At 38.1% G+C, this 20,722-nt stretch overlaps 2 protein-coding genes across 2 annotated transcripts in view; one reads left to right on the forward strand and one right to left on the reverse strand.

Annotated features, from left to right (window-relative positions):
• Nucleotides 1-20,722, reverse strand: part of CPOX (coproporphyrinogen oxidase) — a 77,681-nt gene that overhangs the window by 9,584 nt on the left and 47,375 nt on the right. The gene's annotated exons all lie outside the window — the stretch shown is intronic.
• On the forward strand, nucleotides 1,355-20,051 carry GPR15 (G protein-coupled receptor 15). Its single transcript, XM_089331536.1, has 2 exons — nucleotides 1,355-2,996; nucleotides 17,966-20,051. The coding sequence occupies exon 1, from the start codon at nucleotides 1,486-1,488 to the stop codon at nucleotides 2,566-2,568; it is 1,083 nt and encodes a 360-aa protein (XP_089187662.1). The 5' UTR covers nucleotides 1,355-1,485; the 3' UTR covers nucleotides 2,569-2,996; nucleotides 17,966-20,051.

Genomic DNA, 20,722 nt, shown 5'->3' on the forward strand with positions numbered 1-20,722 from the left:
TTTCAGGGTTAGGAGAGAGAATCTCCTATTTGAACATGTTTCCCCTAATAAAATGGACTCTAATTGGTTGACTTAAAGTAGCAGACAGCAGGGTAGAAATAGCAGCATTTGTGATTTTAACACCTGTGTTTGTGAGCTACATAATTAACAACAATGCCTGCCTCTTAGACCACAATGAACTCATCTCTGCTAATTATGCAGGGTCACAAAAATAAAAAAAAAACTTTTGAATCACATTTAATAAACTAACATTTCCAAAGCACCAACTATGTATACAGTGCTAAGCTATCTACAATGGAAATTTTAAAACCATAATAATAAAAGCACAGCACATGGCCCCAGCCATTTGGAAATTAAAAAAAAAAAACTTATTGAATGAGATAAGACTGATTATATACAAAGTGAAAATATTGAATATAGGGAACTTCAAAAAGTTTGTGGCAAATGGTGCAAAAAGTATTGAAATCAGGCCAGCACCACGGGTCAATAGGCTAATCCTCCACCTGCAGCACCGGCACCCCTGGTTCTAGTCCCAGTCGGGGCGCCGGATTCTATCCTGGTTGCTGGTTGCTCCTCTTCCAGTCCAGCTCTCTGCTGTGGCCCGGGAGTGCAGTGGAGGATGGCCCAAGTGCTTGGGCCCTGCACCCCATGGGAGACCAGGAGAAGCACCTGGCTCCTGGCTTCAGATCAGCGCGGTGCGCCGGCCGCAGTGGCCATTGGGGGGTGAACCAATGGAAAAAGGAAGACCTTTCTCTCTGTCTCTCTCACTGTCCACTCTGCCTGTCAAAAAAAATAAATAAATAAAGTATTGAAATCACGCATAATTATTTTCCTAATTGGATTTTCCATGAATTTTTTGAAGTTCCCTCAGAAAATGAAAAGATCTCATGCCCTAATTGCATCTTGATGTTTGTCAAAGTTGTAGACAGGTATCATTTGGAAAACTTTTAATTCACTCTTTGAGATGCACCAAAACACTGGTTTTCTCAATGTTTCACCAAGGTTATAAATAACAAAGGGTATCTTCATCATCATCTTAGAGTTCTAGAAGTTAAATAACAGCTTAATATGAGAAGCAGAAGGCTAGATCAAAAATACTCTTGGAGTCAAAAAAGCAAAGTATGTCTTTAAAGTAGGTGAAAAAAAATAGTTAATTCATTCTTCATTTCAGGACTTAACAAATAGGATGCCTTGAAGGAAGAAGTCAAAAAGCACCTCAGTTTCATGAGCAAATGCAAATGAAAAAAACCACAACCACAACCAACCAACACCAATCAGAGGGGTGTTCCTTGTGGGCCCTATCTGAGGATTGGTAGAAACTGTATTTTTTATCTGTTTTCATGCTTGTCCAAAATCTTAAAAGGGAGACAAAAAAAAAAAAAAAGAGGAAGGCTCTGTATAAAAAAAGTTATCTTGCAACTTTTAAATTTCACACAAAAACTTCAGGTAAGAAAACTTACCCGAGCTGGCATCTCATCTTTGGTGATGGACCCAGAAGCAACACCGGCGTATCTGGATTACTACTATGCAACAGACCCAAGCCCCGATATCCAGGACACCGGCTCCCACATTCCTTACCTATCTGTCTTCCTTCCCATCTTTTACACAGCTGTGTTTCTGACTGGAGTGCTGGGGAACCTCGTGCTCATGGGAGCGCTGCATTTCAAACGTGGCAGCCGGAGACTGATTGACGTCTTTATCATCAACCTGGCTGCCTCTGACTTCATTTTTCTTGTTACGTTGCCTCTCTGGGTGGACAAAGAGGCAGCTTTCGGACTGTGGAGGACGGGCTCTTTCCTGTGCAAAGGCAGCTCCTACGTGATCTCAGTCAACATGCACTGCAGCGTCTTGTTGCTCACTTGCATGAGCATTGATCGCTACCTGGCCATCCTGCGCCCTGCCGCTTCCAGGAAGTACAGAAGGACAGACTGTGCCTATGGAATCTGCGCCAGCGTCTGGTTTATCTCCTGCCTCCTGGGGTTGCCTACTCTTCTGTCCAGGGAGCTCACGCTGATTGAGGATAAGCCATACTGTGCCGAGAAGAGGGCAACACCAAATAAACTGATGTGGGCCCTGGTGACCTTAATTTTCACCTTTTTTGTTCCCTTGCTGAGCATTGTGACCTGCTACTGTTGCATTACGAGGAAGCTATGTGCACATTACCAGCAGTCAGGAAAGCATAACAAAAAGCTGAAGAAATCTATAAAGATCATCTTTATTGTTGTGGCAGCCTTTGTCCTTTCCTGGCTGCCCTTCAATACTTTCAAGCTCCTGGCTATCATCTCTGGATTGCAGCAAGAACTCTACTTTTCCACAGCCACTCTTCAGCAGGGCATGGAGGTGAGTGGACCCTTGGCATTTGCCAACAGCTGTGTGAACCCTTTCATCTACTATATCTTCGACAGCTACATCCGCCGGGCCATCCTGCGTTGTTTGTGCCCTTGCCTGAAGAACTATGACTTTGGGAACAGCACTGAGACATCAGACAGTCACCTCACTAAGGCTCTTTCCAACTTCATTCACGCAGAGGATTTTGCCAGGAAGAGGAAGAGATCTGTGTCACTCTAGAGCAAGCTGTGACATTTCAAGTTCTGCTGATGGGTTAGGGACTTAATTTTTGTCAGCAACAAAGAAAGAAGAAAAATATTACAGGATTTATAGTGCTTCGTAAATACAAGGAAGTGTTAAGTTGTAAATAGAGGGCTGAAAACTCCCTGTGTTATGGAAACTATAAGGTCAAGTGCTATTTTTTCATCTGGGTGGCCTTGTTTGACCCTTACCAATCAAATCCGGGCAGAATATGGTTCTCATCTGACCTTGAACTCTTAGATGAAGGCTCCTGCCTGGATCAGTTCCTTTCTTCATGATTATTAATCTGATCTCTCAAGAATCATGGGCATTTCATGCACACCACACTTCCTACTGGGCTCCAAATTGGACTACATTTAAAAGATTCTGCCCACTTTCATCTGGAAAGAAATGTGGTCTCAAAGCAGGTAACAAAAAATATGGTACACTCACACTCTAATGAATTGTTCCTGAGTTCCTAAGCTAGCATCTGGCCTCAGGCTTTAAAGTTTAGTATAGTGGTGCTTTATCATTCTGCAGCATTATCTTTCATCCCTGGTGCATCCACAACAGTTTTGGATTGGTAAAAAACTCATGGAGATAAAATCATTTTCTGTTGTGCTTATAATTTGGGACTTAGTCTTCTAGAGTATTTTAACAAGTAAGCCTATAAGCCTAGGGCAAGGATTGACCTGTATTTTGCCCTATAAGATATACAGGTACAAATGTTTCTCATTATAATGATGAGGTTTTACTAGACCCTTTTGTTTTCATTGCCTTTATAAAATTGGTTTTGACTTTACTTTAATTACATGATTTAAAATTACTCAGTTATCTAGTTATCAAATGAAAATGTTACTACTAATATAATTGGGCCTCCTCAGATGTTAGGCCCACCCCTATGCAAATTATTACTTTGTATTTTAATTAAAATGTTTGTGCTATATACAGCATCATTTGCTTGGTGTATATAATTTCAAGGTGGGAGTTAATAATATAGGAAGACAGGAGGCTCTGCATTCAGCCAGAGATAAAAACAAAAGTGAACGAAGATGTTAGTATTTCAAATTCATTTCTCCACACCCAGAGATTTTCTTGAATTCCTTCACCCAATAAATATTTATTCAATTTCTATCTGTATTCCTCTTAAAAATGTTGAAAGAAAAAAACACGTAATTTGTCGCAACCACAAAAGTCTTGCAGTGCCAGTTATGCTACTGTGAACATTTTTTTTATTTAAAAGCATCCCCCTGTAGTTGATCCAAATAAAGTACCATTTTATTTACAAACATTAGATTTGAAAACCAGAGAAAGTCTTAGGATCTCTTCAGAAACTGAGCAATTTAATTTCAATCTATATATTACATTATGGGAAATCTTAATTATTAGACATTTAATAACCTTTTTCAGCTAAAAATACAGTTTTTATTTTATAAATCGATTAATTTCTCAATTAAACTATTAATAAAACTATAATTTCCTTATATAAGTATTCTTCCATATTGTATTGTGGTATGACTGTATATTATCATTGATTAATACAAATATCCTAACAGCCTTTCAATAAATAATGATTACAGGAATAAAAGGACTATGTAAATCATAACAATAAATCCTCTTGAATGAAAACTGAATTCAAAATAATTCCATAGGTCTTCATAATTTAAGCAAAAACAAAGTACAAAAGATAGAAGATACCTTCTTCTTGAAAACGAATCAACAAAAGTACTGCTGTTAATCATGAAAGTTATTGCCTTTGAGAAATATGACTCTCAAAAAAAGGTGAATCAACCAGCTAGGGTATTTGTTGGGAAACAAGAACTTCTATGTTATTTTAGCTTCATCATTAATGTTGGGTCATAGAAAAAACTGTTTTAATCTTTCATATCTAAATATAGTTGCTGATAGCTATGTCTATAATTATCAAGGATATCAGAATACCAATAAATGAAAATTAAAATGTTTCTAAAATATCAGGCAAAAGATTATTATATAGTGATTAGATTTGTTATTAATTACAGAATGCTGCTAAAAAATCCAAAACTAGACTATCAAAGGATATTTAGTTTATTCTCATTTAACAAATACTGAGAATTTATCTTTTATGTCATCTCTTTAGTATTTGCTGGGAATATTTAAAATAACACTATATAAAAACATATTGTTGGATCTTTTAATACTTTAAATAGATATGATCATTGTATGCCTTAAGAAAATCTCAGTGTATTTTATATTCATAATGCATCAATTGTGAAGTGAAAATAGACATAATTTTTGATAGTGTAACCATCATAAAAATAGTACAAGATTTGAATAAGCTGGTATGTCATTGTTACATATGGGTTATTCTGGTAAACAAATGTAATTTACTATGTAATAGCATTAAACTGTTTTATAAATTATTTAGTGATGTGTCATTTTGCATATTTTAAAACCATATTTCCCAGTCTTAATATGAATAGCATATTTATATACATTTGTATTTACATACATACATAAAAACATAGACATATCTTTATAACTTTTCAAGATTTTATTATCTCAATTAAAGTACCACATGGGCTAATTTGTGGTAATTTAATGTTTTTATACAACAGGTCAGCACGTTTCCAAGAATTTCCAGAAAATTAATCTGATATCCTAACACAATCATGCCAGCACATTGCATCCAAAGTTAGAAAACCAAAATAAAATTTAATAATACAGAGTAAATGTATCAGGAAAACACTGCAGATTACATTACGTGCTGCCATTTGCTTAAGTATTCAATGCTACCATCAGGAATTTAATGCAAATCTTCTAAGCCTTCTCAAGTAATTTTTCTTGAACTTATCCCCAAAGAATTTACATCAAACCCTGGGTGAGGTGATGTCTAATTTATTGATTTTAAAATAAGTGTATTCAAGGCACACATAACTGCAAGCATTAAATTCATCTATTTGTGCCATATGGAAAGATTAAAACTAACCTGATGTTAGTTCCTTAGTCTGTCCCCCCTTGAACAAGCCAACATCACTTCTGTGGTGAACATGTTATAATAATGTTCTTAAAAGGAAGTTTTATGCTTGACCGAGAGTAGCCTATTGCATGAGGTCACAGTTAATTTTTAAATAGACACAGAAAAGCACAGCATGATGGCAAGGTGATTGAAAGATATCTTCCTCTCTGATTCATTTTAACTCTTCCAATCACTCTCTATTCTCCCTAGCAATTTCTTAAGTGAGAAATGACTTGTCAAGTATATGTGCCACAGAGAACAGTAAGCCTTGGTTTTCCTATAGAGCTCATTCACAAAACTCAAGCAGCAATCACAGGATTACAAATTTACTTCCAAAACCTACGGGTGGAGTGTGCTGTAAATGATGGCTCCAATTGCATGATAGAGAGAACTACCATCAGGAAAGAAAGCAAGAGGGTAATTCTAACAACCCAAATGTTTGCAAACATGCACTGGCGACTGTGAGTTCCCTTCTTCCTGTAGATTTGGTGTGGATTGGATTTTCACCTACAAATGCCTATTAGTTGAAGTTCTTTTCTTTGTGTCTATGTCCATTGTTTTTATTTGATTTTAAGAGTAAGCAATTGGGCCGGCGCCGCAGCTCACTAGGCTAATCCTCCGCCTTGAGGCGCCGGCACACTGGGTTCTAGTCCCGGTCGGGGCGCCGGACTCTGTCCCGGTTGCCCCTCTTCCAGGCCAGCTCTCTGCTGTGGCCAGGGAGTGCAGTGGAGGATGGCCCAAGTACTTGGGCCCTGCACCCCATGGGAGACCAGGAGAAGCACCTGGCTCCTGGCGTTGGATCAGTGCGGTGCACCAGCCGCGGAGGCCATTGGAGGGTGAACCAACGGCAAAGGAAGACCTTTCTCTCTGTCTCTCTCTCTCACTGTCCACTCTGCCTGTCAAAAAATAGAAAAAAAAAAAAAGAGTAAGCAATTAGGATTACACTTAACATGTAAAGGTACAGGGAAAAATAGCAGTACCAGTGATCTGACTTTATATTTCATATGTAAAAATCTACCTGATAATGTTACACTTGTCACTTTCAGTTATCTTTGTCATTTTCTTAATAGAGCTACTATTCCACAGGTATTTGATAAATGGAAATCACATCTTAAGATAAACCCGAATACAAAGCAAAAGATAAAACAAAACAAAACAAAATCTACTTCAGGGACCGGTGATGTGGTGCAGTGGGTTAAAACCCTGGTCTGCAGTGCCAGCATCCCATATGGGAGCTGGTTCAAATTTCAGTTGCTCCACTTCTGATCCATCTCTCTGCTGTGGCCTGGGAAAGCAGTGGAAGATGGCCCAAGTCCTAGGGCCCCTGCACCCGTTTGGGAGACCCAGAGGAAGCTCCAGGCTCCTGGCTTTTGGATTGGTGCAGCTCCAGCTGTCGCATCCATTTGGGGAGTAAATCAGCGGATGGAAGACCTCTCTCTCTCTCTCTTTCTCTCTCTCTCTCTGCTTCTCTGTAACTCTGTATTTGTTTATTTATTTCAAATAAATAAATAAATCTTTAAAAAAACCCTACTTCATATATTCAGCATACCAAACTATTAATATTCTTAGAACAAGTTAAATCATGATAAAATAAAAACTCATTAACCTACAGCGGGAGAAAGTATTTTATTAGTTGGCCGATATCACAAAACTAAAAAGTTCTTGATGTGTGCAGAGTGCCCAGTTTCTGGATCCAAAATTGCTTTAAAATTACAGTGAAACTTTTCAAATTGGCTAAATGTAGTTGAGTTGAACTGTGGTTGACTTAGGCAAGTAGTTCATTTACAGGATTTATGATATAATTTTCATGCTATTTTTAGTTGCCAGCAAACCTAAGAAAAGTTGTCATCAATCTGACATTCGGTAGTGTTCTTATTTACAAATTAAGATGATTTAATAATTAACTAATTTCCTAGCATTCCCATGTTAACAAATTAGGCTTTACCTAGGAGTAGCTCATGTTTAATGATAGGAAATTTTACATTTTTATCTGTTTATTTCTATCACCTCTGATTAGAGAGATTTCATTTCCATGTTACTATTAGTTCAAAATAAAATATAAAAAGCTCTCCTCATAGAGGAGATGTTATAGATCTGCAGTCTATAAATAAACTCTTCTACTTAATTATATAAAAGGCAGGTTAAGGTATTCTTGTAATGTTTTTGAATCAAATAAAATTTTATGCATCAAAGTCTTGTGTGACTAAAGACACTCATTTTTGATGAAAAAATAATTCCTGTGACAAAGTCATCAGCCAGCAACTGGTCTTTTCTTAAAGTACAGACTCTGTATTTAATAACTGTCCTTTGCAAAATCTTCACAAATGGTTAAATTTGCCAATTCTGGAATAATGTAGAATTTACTACTATATACTAATTTAGTAAAGTTTAGTATATTCAGAGCTACTACGTGACATATAGAAAATAAAGATGAATTGAATGTTAATCCTACATAATTGGTTTGACTCACTAGTTAAGTGACTCATTCCTCTTCTTATCATAGGTCAGTGGCTGAAATTTATGCTTTTTATGTCATAGACCTATGGAGTTCCTAGAAAACAGTCGAAGTCTCATATACTAATCTGTGAATGCAAAGAATCTATTGTACACAAGATACTATGACAGGCTGGCGCCGCGGCTCACTAGGCTAATCCTCCACCTTGTGGCACCGGCACACCGGGTTCTAGTCCCGGTCGGGGTGCCGGATTCTGTCCTGGTTGCCCCTCTTCCAGGCCAGCTCTCTGCTGTGGCCAGGGAGTGCAGTGGAGGATGGCCCAAGTACTTGGGCCCTGCACCCTATGGGAGACCAGGAGAAGCACCTGGCTCCTGCCATCGGATCAGCGCAGTGCGCCGGCCGCAACGCGCCATTGGAGGGTGAACCAATGGCAAAAGGAAGACCTTTCTCTCTGTCTCTCTCTCTCACTGTCCACTCTGCCTGTCAAAAAAAAAAAAAAAAAAAGATACTATGACAATCATGAATTTGTTAAGTCTCCTTATTGTAGCTAGTGATCCTTAAGAAGGCATATTGCATTCAGTTATAATCACTCATAAAACAATTTTATTTCCCTTTTTCTAATTATGATTAAGTTTTTAGTTTAAAATTTAATGATTTTTAGCATTTACCTCATTCATTTCAAAACTAGATATTATATCCATACACATATATGCTATTTGTTCTTGAAAACAGAGATATTAATATCACAGAGTGAGGGGGGAGGTGTATTTCCATGTACCCAGTGTGATTTAGTGAAGCAATGTTTATAATTATGTATCAAGTGACAAGGCATCCACATAATTTTTATACTTTCCAGATATATTAACTTCCACAACTAAGAGAAGATGTGATATTTGTCTTTCTGGTTCTGGTTTGTTTTGCTTAGCATAATGATCTCCATTTCTACACATTTTCTTACAAATGTCAAGATATCATTCTTTTATATGGCTGAGTAATATTCCATCATGTATGTATACCACATTTTCTTTATGCAATCATCAGTTGATGGACATCTAGGTTGATTCTACATGTTTGCTATTGTGAATTGAGCTGCTTCAAATACAGAAGTGCATATATCTTTCATATGCTGATTTCATTATCCCTTGGGTATATTCCCAGGAGTGGGAGATCTGGGTCACATGGTAGATCACCTTTGAGTTTTCTGAGGAATCTCATACTGTTCTTCATAATGGTTGTACCAATTTGGATTCCCACCAACAATGTATTAGATTGTCTTTTTCTCAACAACCTTGCTAGCATTTGTTAATTTTTGATTTTTGGATGATAGCCATTCTAACTGGAGTGAAGTGACATCTCGTTGTAGTTTTTATTTGCATTTTCCTGAAGGCTAGTGATCCTGAGAAACTTTATGTATGTCTGTTGGCCATTTATACTTCATCCTTTGAAAAAATGTTATTTCATATCTTTTGTCCTTTTCTTAACTGGATTTTTTATTTGTTCTTATTTTATTGAGCTCTTTATATAATCTGGATATTAATCCTTAATTGGGTGGCCTTCCTTCTCATACACATAGACACACACACACAAATATACATTCAAAGCAATTTGCAGGTTCTATGAAATTCCTTGGATCATTCCAATGACATTTTTCACAGAACTGGAAAAAACACTACTAACTTTGTGTAGCACCCTAAAAAGAATCCAAATGAACAAAGAAATATTGAACAAAAAGAACAAAACAGGAGGGAATACATTACCTGATTTTAAAATGTATTATAAGTGTACAATAAATAAAACAACATGGTATTAGCATAAAAGCAGATCTATAAATCAGTGGGACAGAATAGATATCCTAGAATCAAATCTGCCAATTGCTCTTTGACAGAAGATATAAGAACATGAATTAGAAAAAGAGCAATCTTCAATAAGTTGTGCTAGGATGAGCCTTCCATCTCTCACCATGTACAAAAATCAACTGAAAATTGGATTAATATCTAAATATACAACCTGAAGTTTTGACACAACTAAAAGACACAGGTAAAACACTTCAGCATATTGGAATGAAAAGGATTTTTTTTTGTATCAGACTTCAAAAGCACAGGAAACAAAAGCAAAAAGAGGCAAATGGGATTTTACTGAACTAGCTTCTGTACAACAAAGAGAACAATCAACAGAATGAGAAAACAACTTAAAAATGAGGAAAAAAGTCTACAAGCTGTACATCTAACAAGGGATTTACATCCATAATGTATAAGGAATTGAAACAACTCAATAACTATATTAATTAAAGTTAAATTGAATTAAATCTGGGCAATTAAAATGGGCAAAAAATCTAAACAGACAATAAAAATCTATTAAATTTTGTTCCCACATTCAGACTGAAATATTTAAGCTGAACATGGCTATTTTATATCCATCTGACAGAATAGAAACTACAAGAAAGGAGACAATAAATCAAAGAAAAATATAATAAATAGAAAACACAAAATAAAATGACATCAGTAACTATAAACATATCAGCAACCACAAAAACATATAAGTGGATTTAAATTTCCTATTAGAACAAATAGCCTACTCCACAATCAACAACTACCTGTATATCAACCTTTCTATCCATCCATCCATTCATCCATTTGTGACACTCTATTAGACTCCATAGGATTCCAAACAGTAGAAGCAGAACATGTTTCTTCATGAAATTTACAATCCACATCATACCTACTTTTTGAATCAAAGAATAAAGTACAGATATCCAAGGAAAGGTTGATATAAAGAGAAAATTACAAGCCAAATAACTTTCTTTGACCTTTTCGCACATCTCGGGGAAAGCCTATCAGACACAAACCACTTCATGGAACTGCCATTTTGATACTGTTAGTTAAAGAAGTGTTCACATTGCCATCCCCAAATGAAAACACTGCCGTTGTCCTTCAACATTTTTAGATGTAAGAGATTATTTTAAACAAAAGAACATATTTGAACAGTATTGGGTTTAAATTTACTTTCAAGTGACAAACTAAAAAAGGTATGCAAAGCAGAGTAGGTAACTCTACAGGAATCTTGCCCAGATACAGTGATTTGATGAGATGCCCTCTCCATTACCCTCTGTTTACAGCAAAACCCAAACTGACAACTCAGGTGGAGAAGTGGTAAACGAGAAATGAAACTTGGCCTTGTGGGTTCACGTTTAAAGCAAAACTACAGACTCAGAGGACTTGAAAATAGATGGAAACAACACACTTACTTCTCATGGAAAAGGTGTTCATGCATGCAAGCAGACCTGGCTCATGTGCCTTAAACGACAGTTCAAAATCAGAAAAATAATAAATAATTGAAAAAAGTCAAAACAGAACTGCAGGATCTTCTAGATTCCTTAGGATTTCAAATCACAATAATCTCATTTCTGTAATTTAAAGCAAAGAAATACTGTCAACAAGCTTGAAAATACGGGAGCATTGCTGTGGCACAGAGGAGTTAAGCTGTCGCTTGCAATGCTAGCATCTCATTTTGGAGCAATAGTTTATGTACAAGCTGCTCTGCTTCTGACCCAGCCCCTTGCTAAAACACCTAGGAAAGCAGCAGAAGATGGCCCGAGTTGTCGGGCCCCAGTCATCCATATGTACGACCCAGATGGAGTTCTGGGCTCCTGGGTTTGGCCTGGCCCAGCCCTATCAGTTGCAGCCATACGGGGAGTGAACCAGTGGATGGAAGATCTTTTTCCTTCTCTGTCCCTCTCTCTCTCTCTCTCTGTCACTCTGCCTTTCCAATAAATAAATAAATAAATCTTTTCTAAACAAAAATATTCAACATAATCAAAATCAAAGATGACAAAATTAAAATAACAAAATATAAATTTTATTAAATTGGCAAAGATTTCAATATTAAATTCTAAAGTTGATGATAATTGGAGATTACTGAAAAATGAGGAAAGCTTATTGAGTGTCATTTAATTTAGCTTTCTACAGTAAATTTAGAAATTTATCTCAAAAGCATGTCCATTTCTAGGATTTTACCCTGGAAAATACTGGTCATGTGCACAGATACAGGCACACATATTTTTATAACAGCATTGTTTATAAAAAATAGAAAAGTTAAAATTACCCAAATTCCCAGAATTGAACAAATTAAAGCTCATGTACACACTAACAATGGAATACTATGTAATATTTAAAGATATTGTACCATATTCTGAAGTAGAAAAAAAAATCTTCATAGTAAATTAAATGAAACTAAGTGAAAAAAGCAGACTACAGAAGAGTATATGTAGGATGATTATATTTATGGCTTTTTCATTTATATAAAAATACTAGATTCATATACAGCAAATTTTGTATATCACTGTACAGTGAAGTTGAGTGATTTTTATTTACTATTTTCTGAGAATATGCACCAATTTTGCATCCTTTATCATTTAGAAATGATCTCACCACTCTGCTTTAACTTTGTAGGCCATGCTAAACATCTGCACTACTTCTGGCTTTGCATCAAGACCTTTCTCTGTGTAACACTGATTTCTTATTTAAATGAAAGACTTCTGAGATAAATCCAACACGATTTCTAACCAAAAGTAGTGATTGACTCCCAGGCACTACAGTTTGGTAGTCTAGAGTTCCTCCAGCTATTGCTGTGGAATTAGAAATCTATCCACAACCTCCAAGCCTATGTTCCACATTAGGTAGTAATCATGAACTTTTGAGGGGCATGAGAGTGGTATTAAGGATTCAATTAACTTAACAGAAGATAAACTCTATAAAGACTCTGAAAACAGTATACTGATGAATATTCCCTTGCTTTTACTTCCTGACGAGATCAAAGTAAATTTTACAAATTATGTTTGAGAATTATTTTGTTGAAAGCAAAATGAATATATTTATTACTTAGCTCTATCTAATGCTGTAACAAAAACACTTTAAAAAGATAAGACGATAAGTTCCTAACCTTGTGACTATGACTTTCCTTAGAAATTTCTCTAAGTAAACTTTTTCAGTTGGGTTGATCAACACAGATGTGTACAGACACATAACTATATCAAAACTATAAAAGAAGAGAGAGCGAGAGATTTAAGAATCTGCTGATCTGTGGTTTTGCTCAGAAGATAAGAAAATGCTGGCAATCAGCCAGAAGTTCTCTTTTCAAAGGTCAAAAGCTTTTCTTGGCTTTAACACATTTTTGTGACTTAAAGTGCAGAGAAATCTACAAATCTAGAGCTGCAAATGTTTAAAATCGTCCATCAGACAAAACAAGGGCTTTAAACATCACAAAAAAACTATGTATTTCTCTAAGTAAAAAACTTAAAAGAAGAAATAGATACACTCTCCTCTCCTGCCCATAATTCTGTTGCCTATAACACAGCCCTTTTGAATAATCTGCTCTGATTTTGTCAGAGTGGGTAGGGAACGACGAAGAAAATGAGTAGGAGGTAGAAAATAGCATTTCCATTTTTTGCCTATTTTCTGTTTATTTTGGGAAAAAAAAAGAAAAACTCCCTTGTGGTATTGTATCTAAGATGACTAACCAGGTTGGATAGACTTCTCAGGAAATGTTAGAACAGGTAGGTGAAGATCTGGAGAAAAACCAGTGCCCTGGTGAGGGCACTTGACCCAGAGGAGGAAAAAATGACCTTGTGCCCACTACTTCTCCCTAGCACTCGAACTGCAGGCAACACTGCCAAGAGAGCTGTTAGGAAGGAATTCCTTCAGCCTCTGAATCATCTTCAAGCGAATGAATGGCCTCCCTCTAACTCTTTCCTTCAGCTATTTCTGTTTTTGTGCATCTCTTCTTTCCGTTAAAGTCAAAATAGCATTAGTGGTTTTTAAGATGTTAAAATGGTTGTTTTTCCCCCTTCGCTTTACATGCAAAATATAGAAAATGAGAAACAACAAGAAACCCCTTAGAAATAACATATTTGAAAATTTCAATGTCAAGATCCAGTTAAAGTCAAACTAAATTCAGTTGAATTTAATGTGCTAAATTTCAAATGGAAATTTGGTGCTCTGTATTTTAAGATTTGTAAAAACAATTTATTTAAAGCATATGTATCGCAAGGTATATAATAGCTTATTTATATACATTATTACAAGATACAGTGCGTTTGCTAACAGTGCTCTGTTAAATCAGAATTATTAATATTTTATAATGTAACCGATTTATTTTTTTCTTATTTTTTAATTTATTAAAGAGGGGGAGGAAGAGAGAGAGAGAGAGAATGCTCATTCCCATCCACTGGCTCACTCCCCAAATGTCTGCAAAAGCTGAGGGGCTGAACTGAAGCTGGGAGCCAGGAACTCAGTCTAACTCTACTACATGGGTGACAGATACCTAATAACTTGAGCCATCAAGAGTCTGCATTATTTTATTTTTATTTTACAGGTGGAATTACAGACAATGAGAGGGAGAGACAAAGAGAAAGTTCTTCCTTCCGTTGGTTCACTCCCCAAATGGCCGCTATGACTGGCGTTGTGCCTATCCAAAGCCAGGACCCAGGTGATTCCACCTGGTCTCTCATGCAGGTGCAGGGCCCAAGCACCTGGGCCATCCTCCACTGCCCTCCCGGGCCACAGCAGAGAGCTGGCCTGGAAGAGGAGCAACCGGGACTAGAACCCAGCGCTCATATGGGATGCCAGTGCCGCAGGCGGAGGATTAACCAAGTGAGCCACGGCTCAGGCCTCAAGAGACGTCTGCATTAGAAAATTGGAATCAGGAACCAGAACTGGAAGTCAAATCCAGTCACCCTGCCATCCTAACTGATGTCTTCACTGCTAGGCCACACACCAACTCACCACTCAGTTTTCAAATGAGAAAACAGAAAAACGGAGAATAGATTCCAAAGCAAAATCTCATTGTATATAAAGGATCACACAACTAGTACACATAGGTATAATTATATGAGTTGTTACTATATTAAGTCAATAATTAGCCACTGTTCTGGGTCTCTGTTGTGGCCTTGAAAGGTCTTCCTTTGCCATTGGTTCACCCTCCAATGGCCGCCGCAGCCGGCGCACCGCGCTGATCCAATGGCAGGAGCCAGGTGCTTCTCCTGGTCTCCCATGCGGGTGCAGGGCCCAAGCACTTGGGCCATCCTCCACTGCACTCCCTGGCCACAGCAGAGAGCTGGCCTGGAAGAGGGGCAACCAGGACAGAATCCGGCGCCCCGACCGGGACTAGAACCTGATGTGCCAGTGCCACAAGGCGGAGGATTAGCCTAGTGAGCCACGGCGCCAGCTTGTTGTGGCCTTCTAACATCACCCCTGGTATCTCCTGGACATTTCAACACTAAGCTACTACAGAGTTAACATTTTTCAAACAAGAGATCTTTGGGAGCCGGGCTTCTGCACTGAGAGCTGTGTCCTTTCAGATTGGTTGGTTCCTATGAAGGCACTGAGTAACGGTTTTTGATACCACCCCTGCATATTGTCAATGATAGAAATTTTAATTCCTAGCTGTAGTGAACACTTGTTGGTTGACCCAGCATCCATTTTCACAGTTTCTTTTTTCTAAAACTAATCAGGACCCTCCCCCCAACACACACACACACACACTCACACCGCTAGGCAGTCATCTATCTGCTCTTTCCCACATAGTTCACATGCTTTGGTATGAAAGTTGTACACTCAGGGCAATTGCTGTGGTGCAGTGGGTTAAAGCCCTGGCCTGCAGCACCGGCAACCCATCTGGGCACCAGTTTGAGTCCTGACTGCTCCACTTTCGATCCAGCTCCCTGCTAATGCTTCTGGGAAAGCAGTAGAAGATGGCCTCAGTACTTGCATACATGTGGGAGACCCAGAAGAAGCTCCTAGCTCTTGGCTTCAAATCTGCTAAGCTCCCACTGTTGCAGCCATTTGGAGAGTGAACCAGCAGATAGAAGACCTCTTTCTGTCTTTACCTCTCTGTATGGCTCTTTCAAATAAATAAAATAAAATAAACCTTAAAAAAAAAAGCTGAACACAACCTTAGTCTCACAGCAAAGCTGATAGACTCTATGCCCTCAACACATTCCAGCCCCTGTCCACAGACACCATAGTATAAGCATGTGATGGACCAGTCCGGCTGCTTGGAGTGCCAGGACAGCATTGCTCTCTCTCCTACTGAGCCCTACTGAAATTGGCATCCACCTTATTAAGAATGAGGAAGCCAGTCTCACAAAAAAATTTACGTTGTTTATTACAAAAAGAAAAGACAAAATCTAAGCAACACAAACCAAAACATAAAAATAAAACTGGTCCTTGCTGGTATTGGTGACTCTCTAGATCAACCAATCCTGAAAACCTCTCTTCTGGGCCTACCAAATATCTGAACATGAAAATTGCTTTGGTTGTTGAAATCCATTTGAGTTAAGTCTTTTTTTTTTCCTTGAAACCCCAGGAGACTTAACTCCTATACTAGTTCCCAGCAAAGTTTTGTCAAGATTCTCCAGTACATCTCTATAGTTAGTTATACCGTGAAGTAAAATTTCTCAAAATACGCTCTGAAGAGAACAAATTACAAGAGAAGTTAATTAGTATTCATAGTGCTGGAGAAGAACAGGTCAATAAACAAAGTTAAATAGACACAGCAGGATCATGTAACAAAGTCGAATTGTGGTAATTTAAAATGTAATTTTAATTTTAATTCTCATCCAATCCTTTTAAAATTTATTCAGTAGAGCAATCTCCATTGACTTTTCCGCTTATTCTTCAGGAAGAACTTAAACACAGCATCAATTCAGAACATAAAGAACACTTCTGCTCTTTCCTTTCCCTGACAGTTCACCTACTACCAGCTTCTTGGGGAAAGGTGAAATGGGATAAGTTTGTCAGAATCAGTACACGGAAACCCAGGTTGCCTAGTTAAGTGTGAATTTCAGATGAATAGAAAATGTCTTTTAGTATAAATATGTCCCAAAGATTGCTTGAGATATAACAAAAAGTATTCATGGTTCAAACTTAACTGATATTTCATCTGACAACCCTAGCTGTGTCAAGAGATTAAAAGAGGATTTATTGTCTACTTTGCTGAATGACTTCATGTTCTTTGGAGATGGCAGATGGTTAAAGGTGACATGTGTTTATGTTTTAGGATGCAGAGACAGAGGACATTCCAGCATCAATGTTTGAGACCTCATTGATACATCCTCTTCCAAGGCGCTCACCCTTCTTTAGCCCTTGTAGGGAGATGCTACACCCGTTATTGTCTCATATAGCCCATGTTTGGTCCCTGGGCAACATTAAGGCATCTTGGCTCCTCTGTAGGAGCATGCTGCAGGTCTGCCCACCAAAGTGCTGATGGAGAAACTTTTGCATCTACATTTCCCAGGAGCAAATCAACTTGACTGCATTGAGCAAGCAGAGCCCTTGGTGACTCTTACTCGCCTGGCCATGCTGCACATAAACTCTCCAGCGGCCCCACTGAGGCCTGGCTTGCTGTAGGAGGCAAAAGATTCCCCAAGTAGGAATGGTGGAGGTCCCTTCATGTAGACAATAGTCATTTCTAAAGAAATCCCACAAAACCCCTCTCTGAATTTTCTGAAGAGACCTAAAGATTATGGAACATGTTTCCAGATATTATGCTTATACCATCTGCATATTGTGGTTCGGCAACTTACTGGGAAGTTTTGTATGTATTTTATCTTGATTCCTAGTTGAAGTTTCAATTTTTACATTCTGTTAAATTTCTTTTCTGGGAAAATTCTCACAACTTTTAATACAGCATGACTAAAGCAAACCTGGAGGAAGAGCTGAACTGTTTTCCTAGGCTGTCGCAGGTATGACCTCTGCCTTTGTGGTAGAAATATCTTCCCTATAAAACATAGCAGGAATTCAGGAGAGAGGGGGTTGAATTATTGTAGGAACAGCAATTTTCAAACTATAACTCAAAAAATTCCTGATGATTTCAAAATATTTTGTTTTTGTTTTTTTTTTGTTGTTGTTGTTGTTTGTTTTCTACTGTTCTCTCATCTCGTTCTGCAGAACTCCCCAATACAAGCCTTTGTTCTTCCAACTCTAAGAAGCACCAGGTGTCAAGTCCAAGTTCTCTTGACAGAGTAAACTGGGGAAAGCAAGGCTGTGGGTTTCATGGGATCTGGAACTCACAATAACTGTGGGGAGCAACCCGGACTGGACTGAGTTACTGGAATTAAGACTTATTCTATGCATCTGCTCTCCCACAATATGGCGCTGGGAGAGGATGAAACAGCTTCTACACAGCTGCCTCCAGTTCAACCGGAACATCTATCTGAAGGAACACCTGTGCAGCCCCCGAGAGAGCCGGCCGGTGGTGTGCCGCTCCCCTGCGGAAGTGGGGAAAGTGGCCAGGGGGAACCGCCCTTCCACAGAGGTGGAAGGGATGGCAGCCAACCCGGGAAGAACCAGCAGCAAACCCGGGGAGGGCCGAGCAGACAAAAGAACAGCGCAGGGTCCTGTGTCGTTCCTCCACGAAGACGGGGAGCGACAAATAACCACTAGCCATGGAGCCTTGGAGGGAGACTTAACCATCTGGGTGCAAAAACCTTGGTTTCCTAAGTGTGAAAAGAGAAAATTGAATTATGTGGCTTCAAAAGACTCACCTTCCATAAAAATCCAGTACACTGATTCTGAGTTCATATGGGAGTAGGGCAATGATCTTACCCTTTAGGTTAATTTTAAGATTTAAAAGAGTCCTTTCTGAAAGGGTAGTAACAATTAAGTCGAGAGCTTTGTGGTAGATTCCTAAGTGTTACAATATTAAATGATCCTATTGGGGATTAGAGATTTAAGACTTTCAACTCTAGCAAACCAAGCTACTAACAGATAGTGAACCACACTGGACAGCAGATATTTTGGACACCCTCATTCTGCCTGACCCACTTTGCATATTCCTATTCTACCAGGTTTGAGACCAGAGTATATAATAAACTGTTGTGATTTTTCAACCTCTCTCTCTCTCTCTCTGATTGTACAAAACCCTTAATTCACACTGAAAATGCTTCCTATATCCTTTTTGGTATTAGGGGACATATCGGGATCCTAGTGGATTTTTCAACCTCTCTCTCTCTCTCTCTCTGATTGTACAAAACCCTTAATTCACACTGAAAATGCTTCCTATATCCTTTTTGGTATTAGGGGACATATCGGGATCCTAGTGGGAACAAATGGCTTGCCCAAATGATGATGATTCAAGGGGGTGCATTCTACAGGGGGTTCCGGAGGAACAGTGCAGTAGCCTGAGGTTGGTAATATTGGAGCGCTTGCCTATGTCAAAGGGAAGAAAGAACAACTTCCAGCTCCTGAAAGTGTTCAGTCCGTCTCCAGAGAGAGGGGGCTGCCAACTTGAAGCCGTTCCACAGGGAAAGCACGCCAGAGCAATAAATACCCTCCAGGCCAGTGCTGAACAGTTTGAAAGCATCCCAATCTTTGTTGATTGAAATACTTTCTGAAGATATTCTCTCAATGTTCCTAGTCTGTTCAAAGTGTATCTTCCCTGAGGCGAAGCCAGAGATAGAAAATTCTTCCACCAATGCATACTCCAAATAATGTCGACTCTCTGATGTGGAGGAGGTATGACTGTAATATTAATCTAAAATGATTCCTAAAATACGCTTCTCTACCAGAGAGAGATTAAGATGTTGGGAGGGAGAAAGTTCTCAAAGTTTTCCGCTTGTTATCTCTATAATTCAATATGCAAGAGACTGATTTTTCTTTGGATACCCTCATTGTAAATGTACTTATCTCATAGCCAAGCTCCTAGATTTAAAAATGGGAGAAAGTCACTTCTAGAATCCTCTCTTAAATGCCTATCATTGATTTAGAAGTAGTGTGGTCAAACTGCCACAGTCTTATCATATTGTATCCTGCTCTATCCAACATAGTTCGGCACTGGAATCTAATTGGATCCGTTCTCTTAGTTGCATTTCTACTCCCCCACCACCACACACACCGTAACCTAAATTCTCTGCAGGGTCTCACCCAGGTTGGAAAATACATGGCTAAGCATTTCCTCTCTTCCCTCCCATACTTACAACAGATGTGAAATAATTAACCGTTTCTAGTTCCAGGAAATTGTAAAACATGGTAGTAAGTTTCTGTCAATAAATTTTCTGTAAGCCAAAGAAATCAAATTTTGTTTCCTTCCTCTTTTAGTCTCTCTAGACTTTATCAAATAGTATTAATTTATAATATAAAAGTTTTGTTAGGGTCTATTGCAATAAACAATTACCACAAAGAAATATCTCATTCCTCTGTAATTAACCTTCTCCCCCATTACTAATCGTGCTTGTTTTTCTTATCTGTCTATGTTAATCTTGTAACATGCCTGGTATTAAGGAGTAGTCATAACTAATTACCATTTATCCTTCAATAGACCATGCTACTTACTATAAATATTCTGCCAAACTGTTTATCTCCTTATGAGTTTATCATGTATAATTTAAACCAGAGTTCTGTTGAGAGAGATTGTGTTCAATCGGCATGAAGAATATAGAGTAAATCTGCTTCTTTGCCTTATGTGTTAAGATGAACCAAGTTGAATACTATAATTTAAAATCAGAAAATAACTTTCTTCACACAAGACAGGTAATTTTTCAAGACCTTCATTATAAAACATTCAAAACAAAAAGAAAATAGTCTTACACAACTTATAAGATCAACTAAAGTTAGCTTCAGTGGGATATAGAGAAGAGCACGGTGATAGACCTTATTTTTTATTTATTCGTTCAACAAATATTAACCATTACCAACCCAAACATTTGC

The sequence above is a fragment of the Oryctolagus cuniculus genome, chromosome 4 (genome assembly GCF_051225735.1).
Source record: "Oryctolagus cuniculus isolate XC-2025 breed Fujian yellow rabbit chromosome 4, ASM5122573v1, whole genome shotgun sequence".
NCBI lineage: Eukaryota > Metazoa > Chordata > Mammalia > Lagomorpha > Leporidae > Oryctolagus > Oryctolagus cuniculus.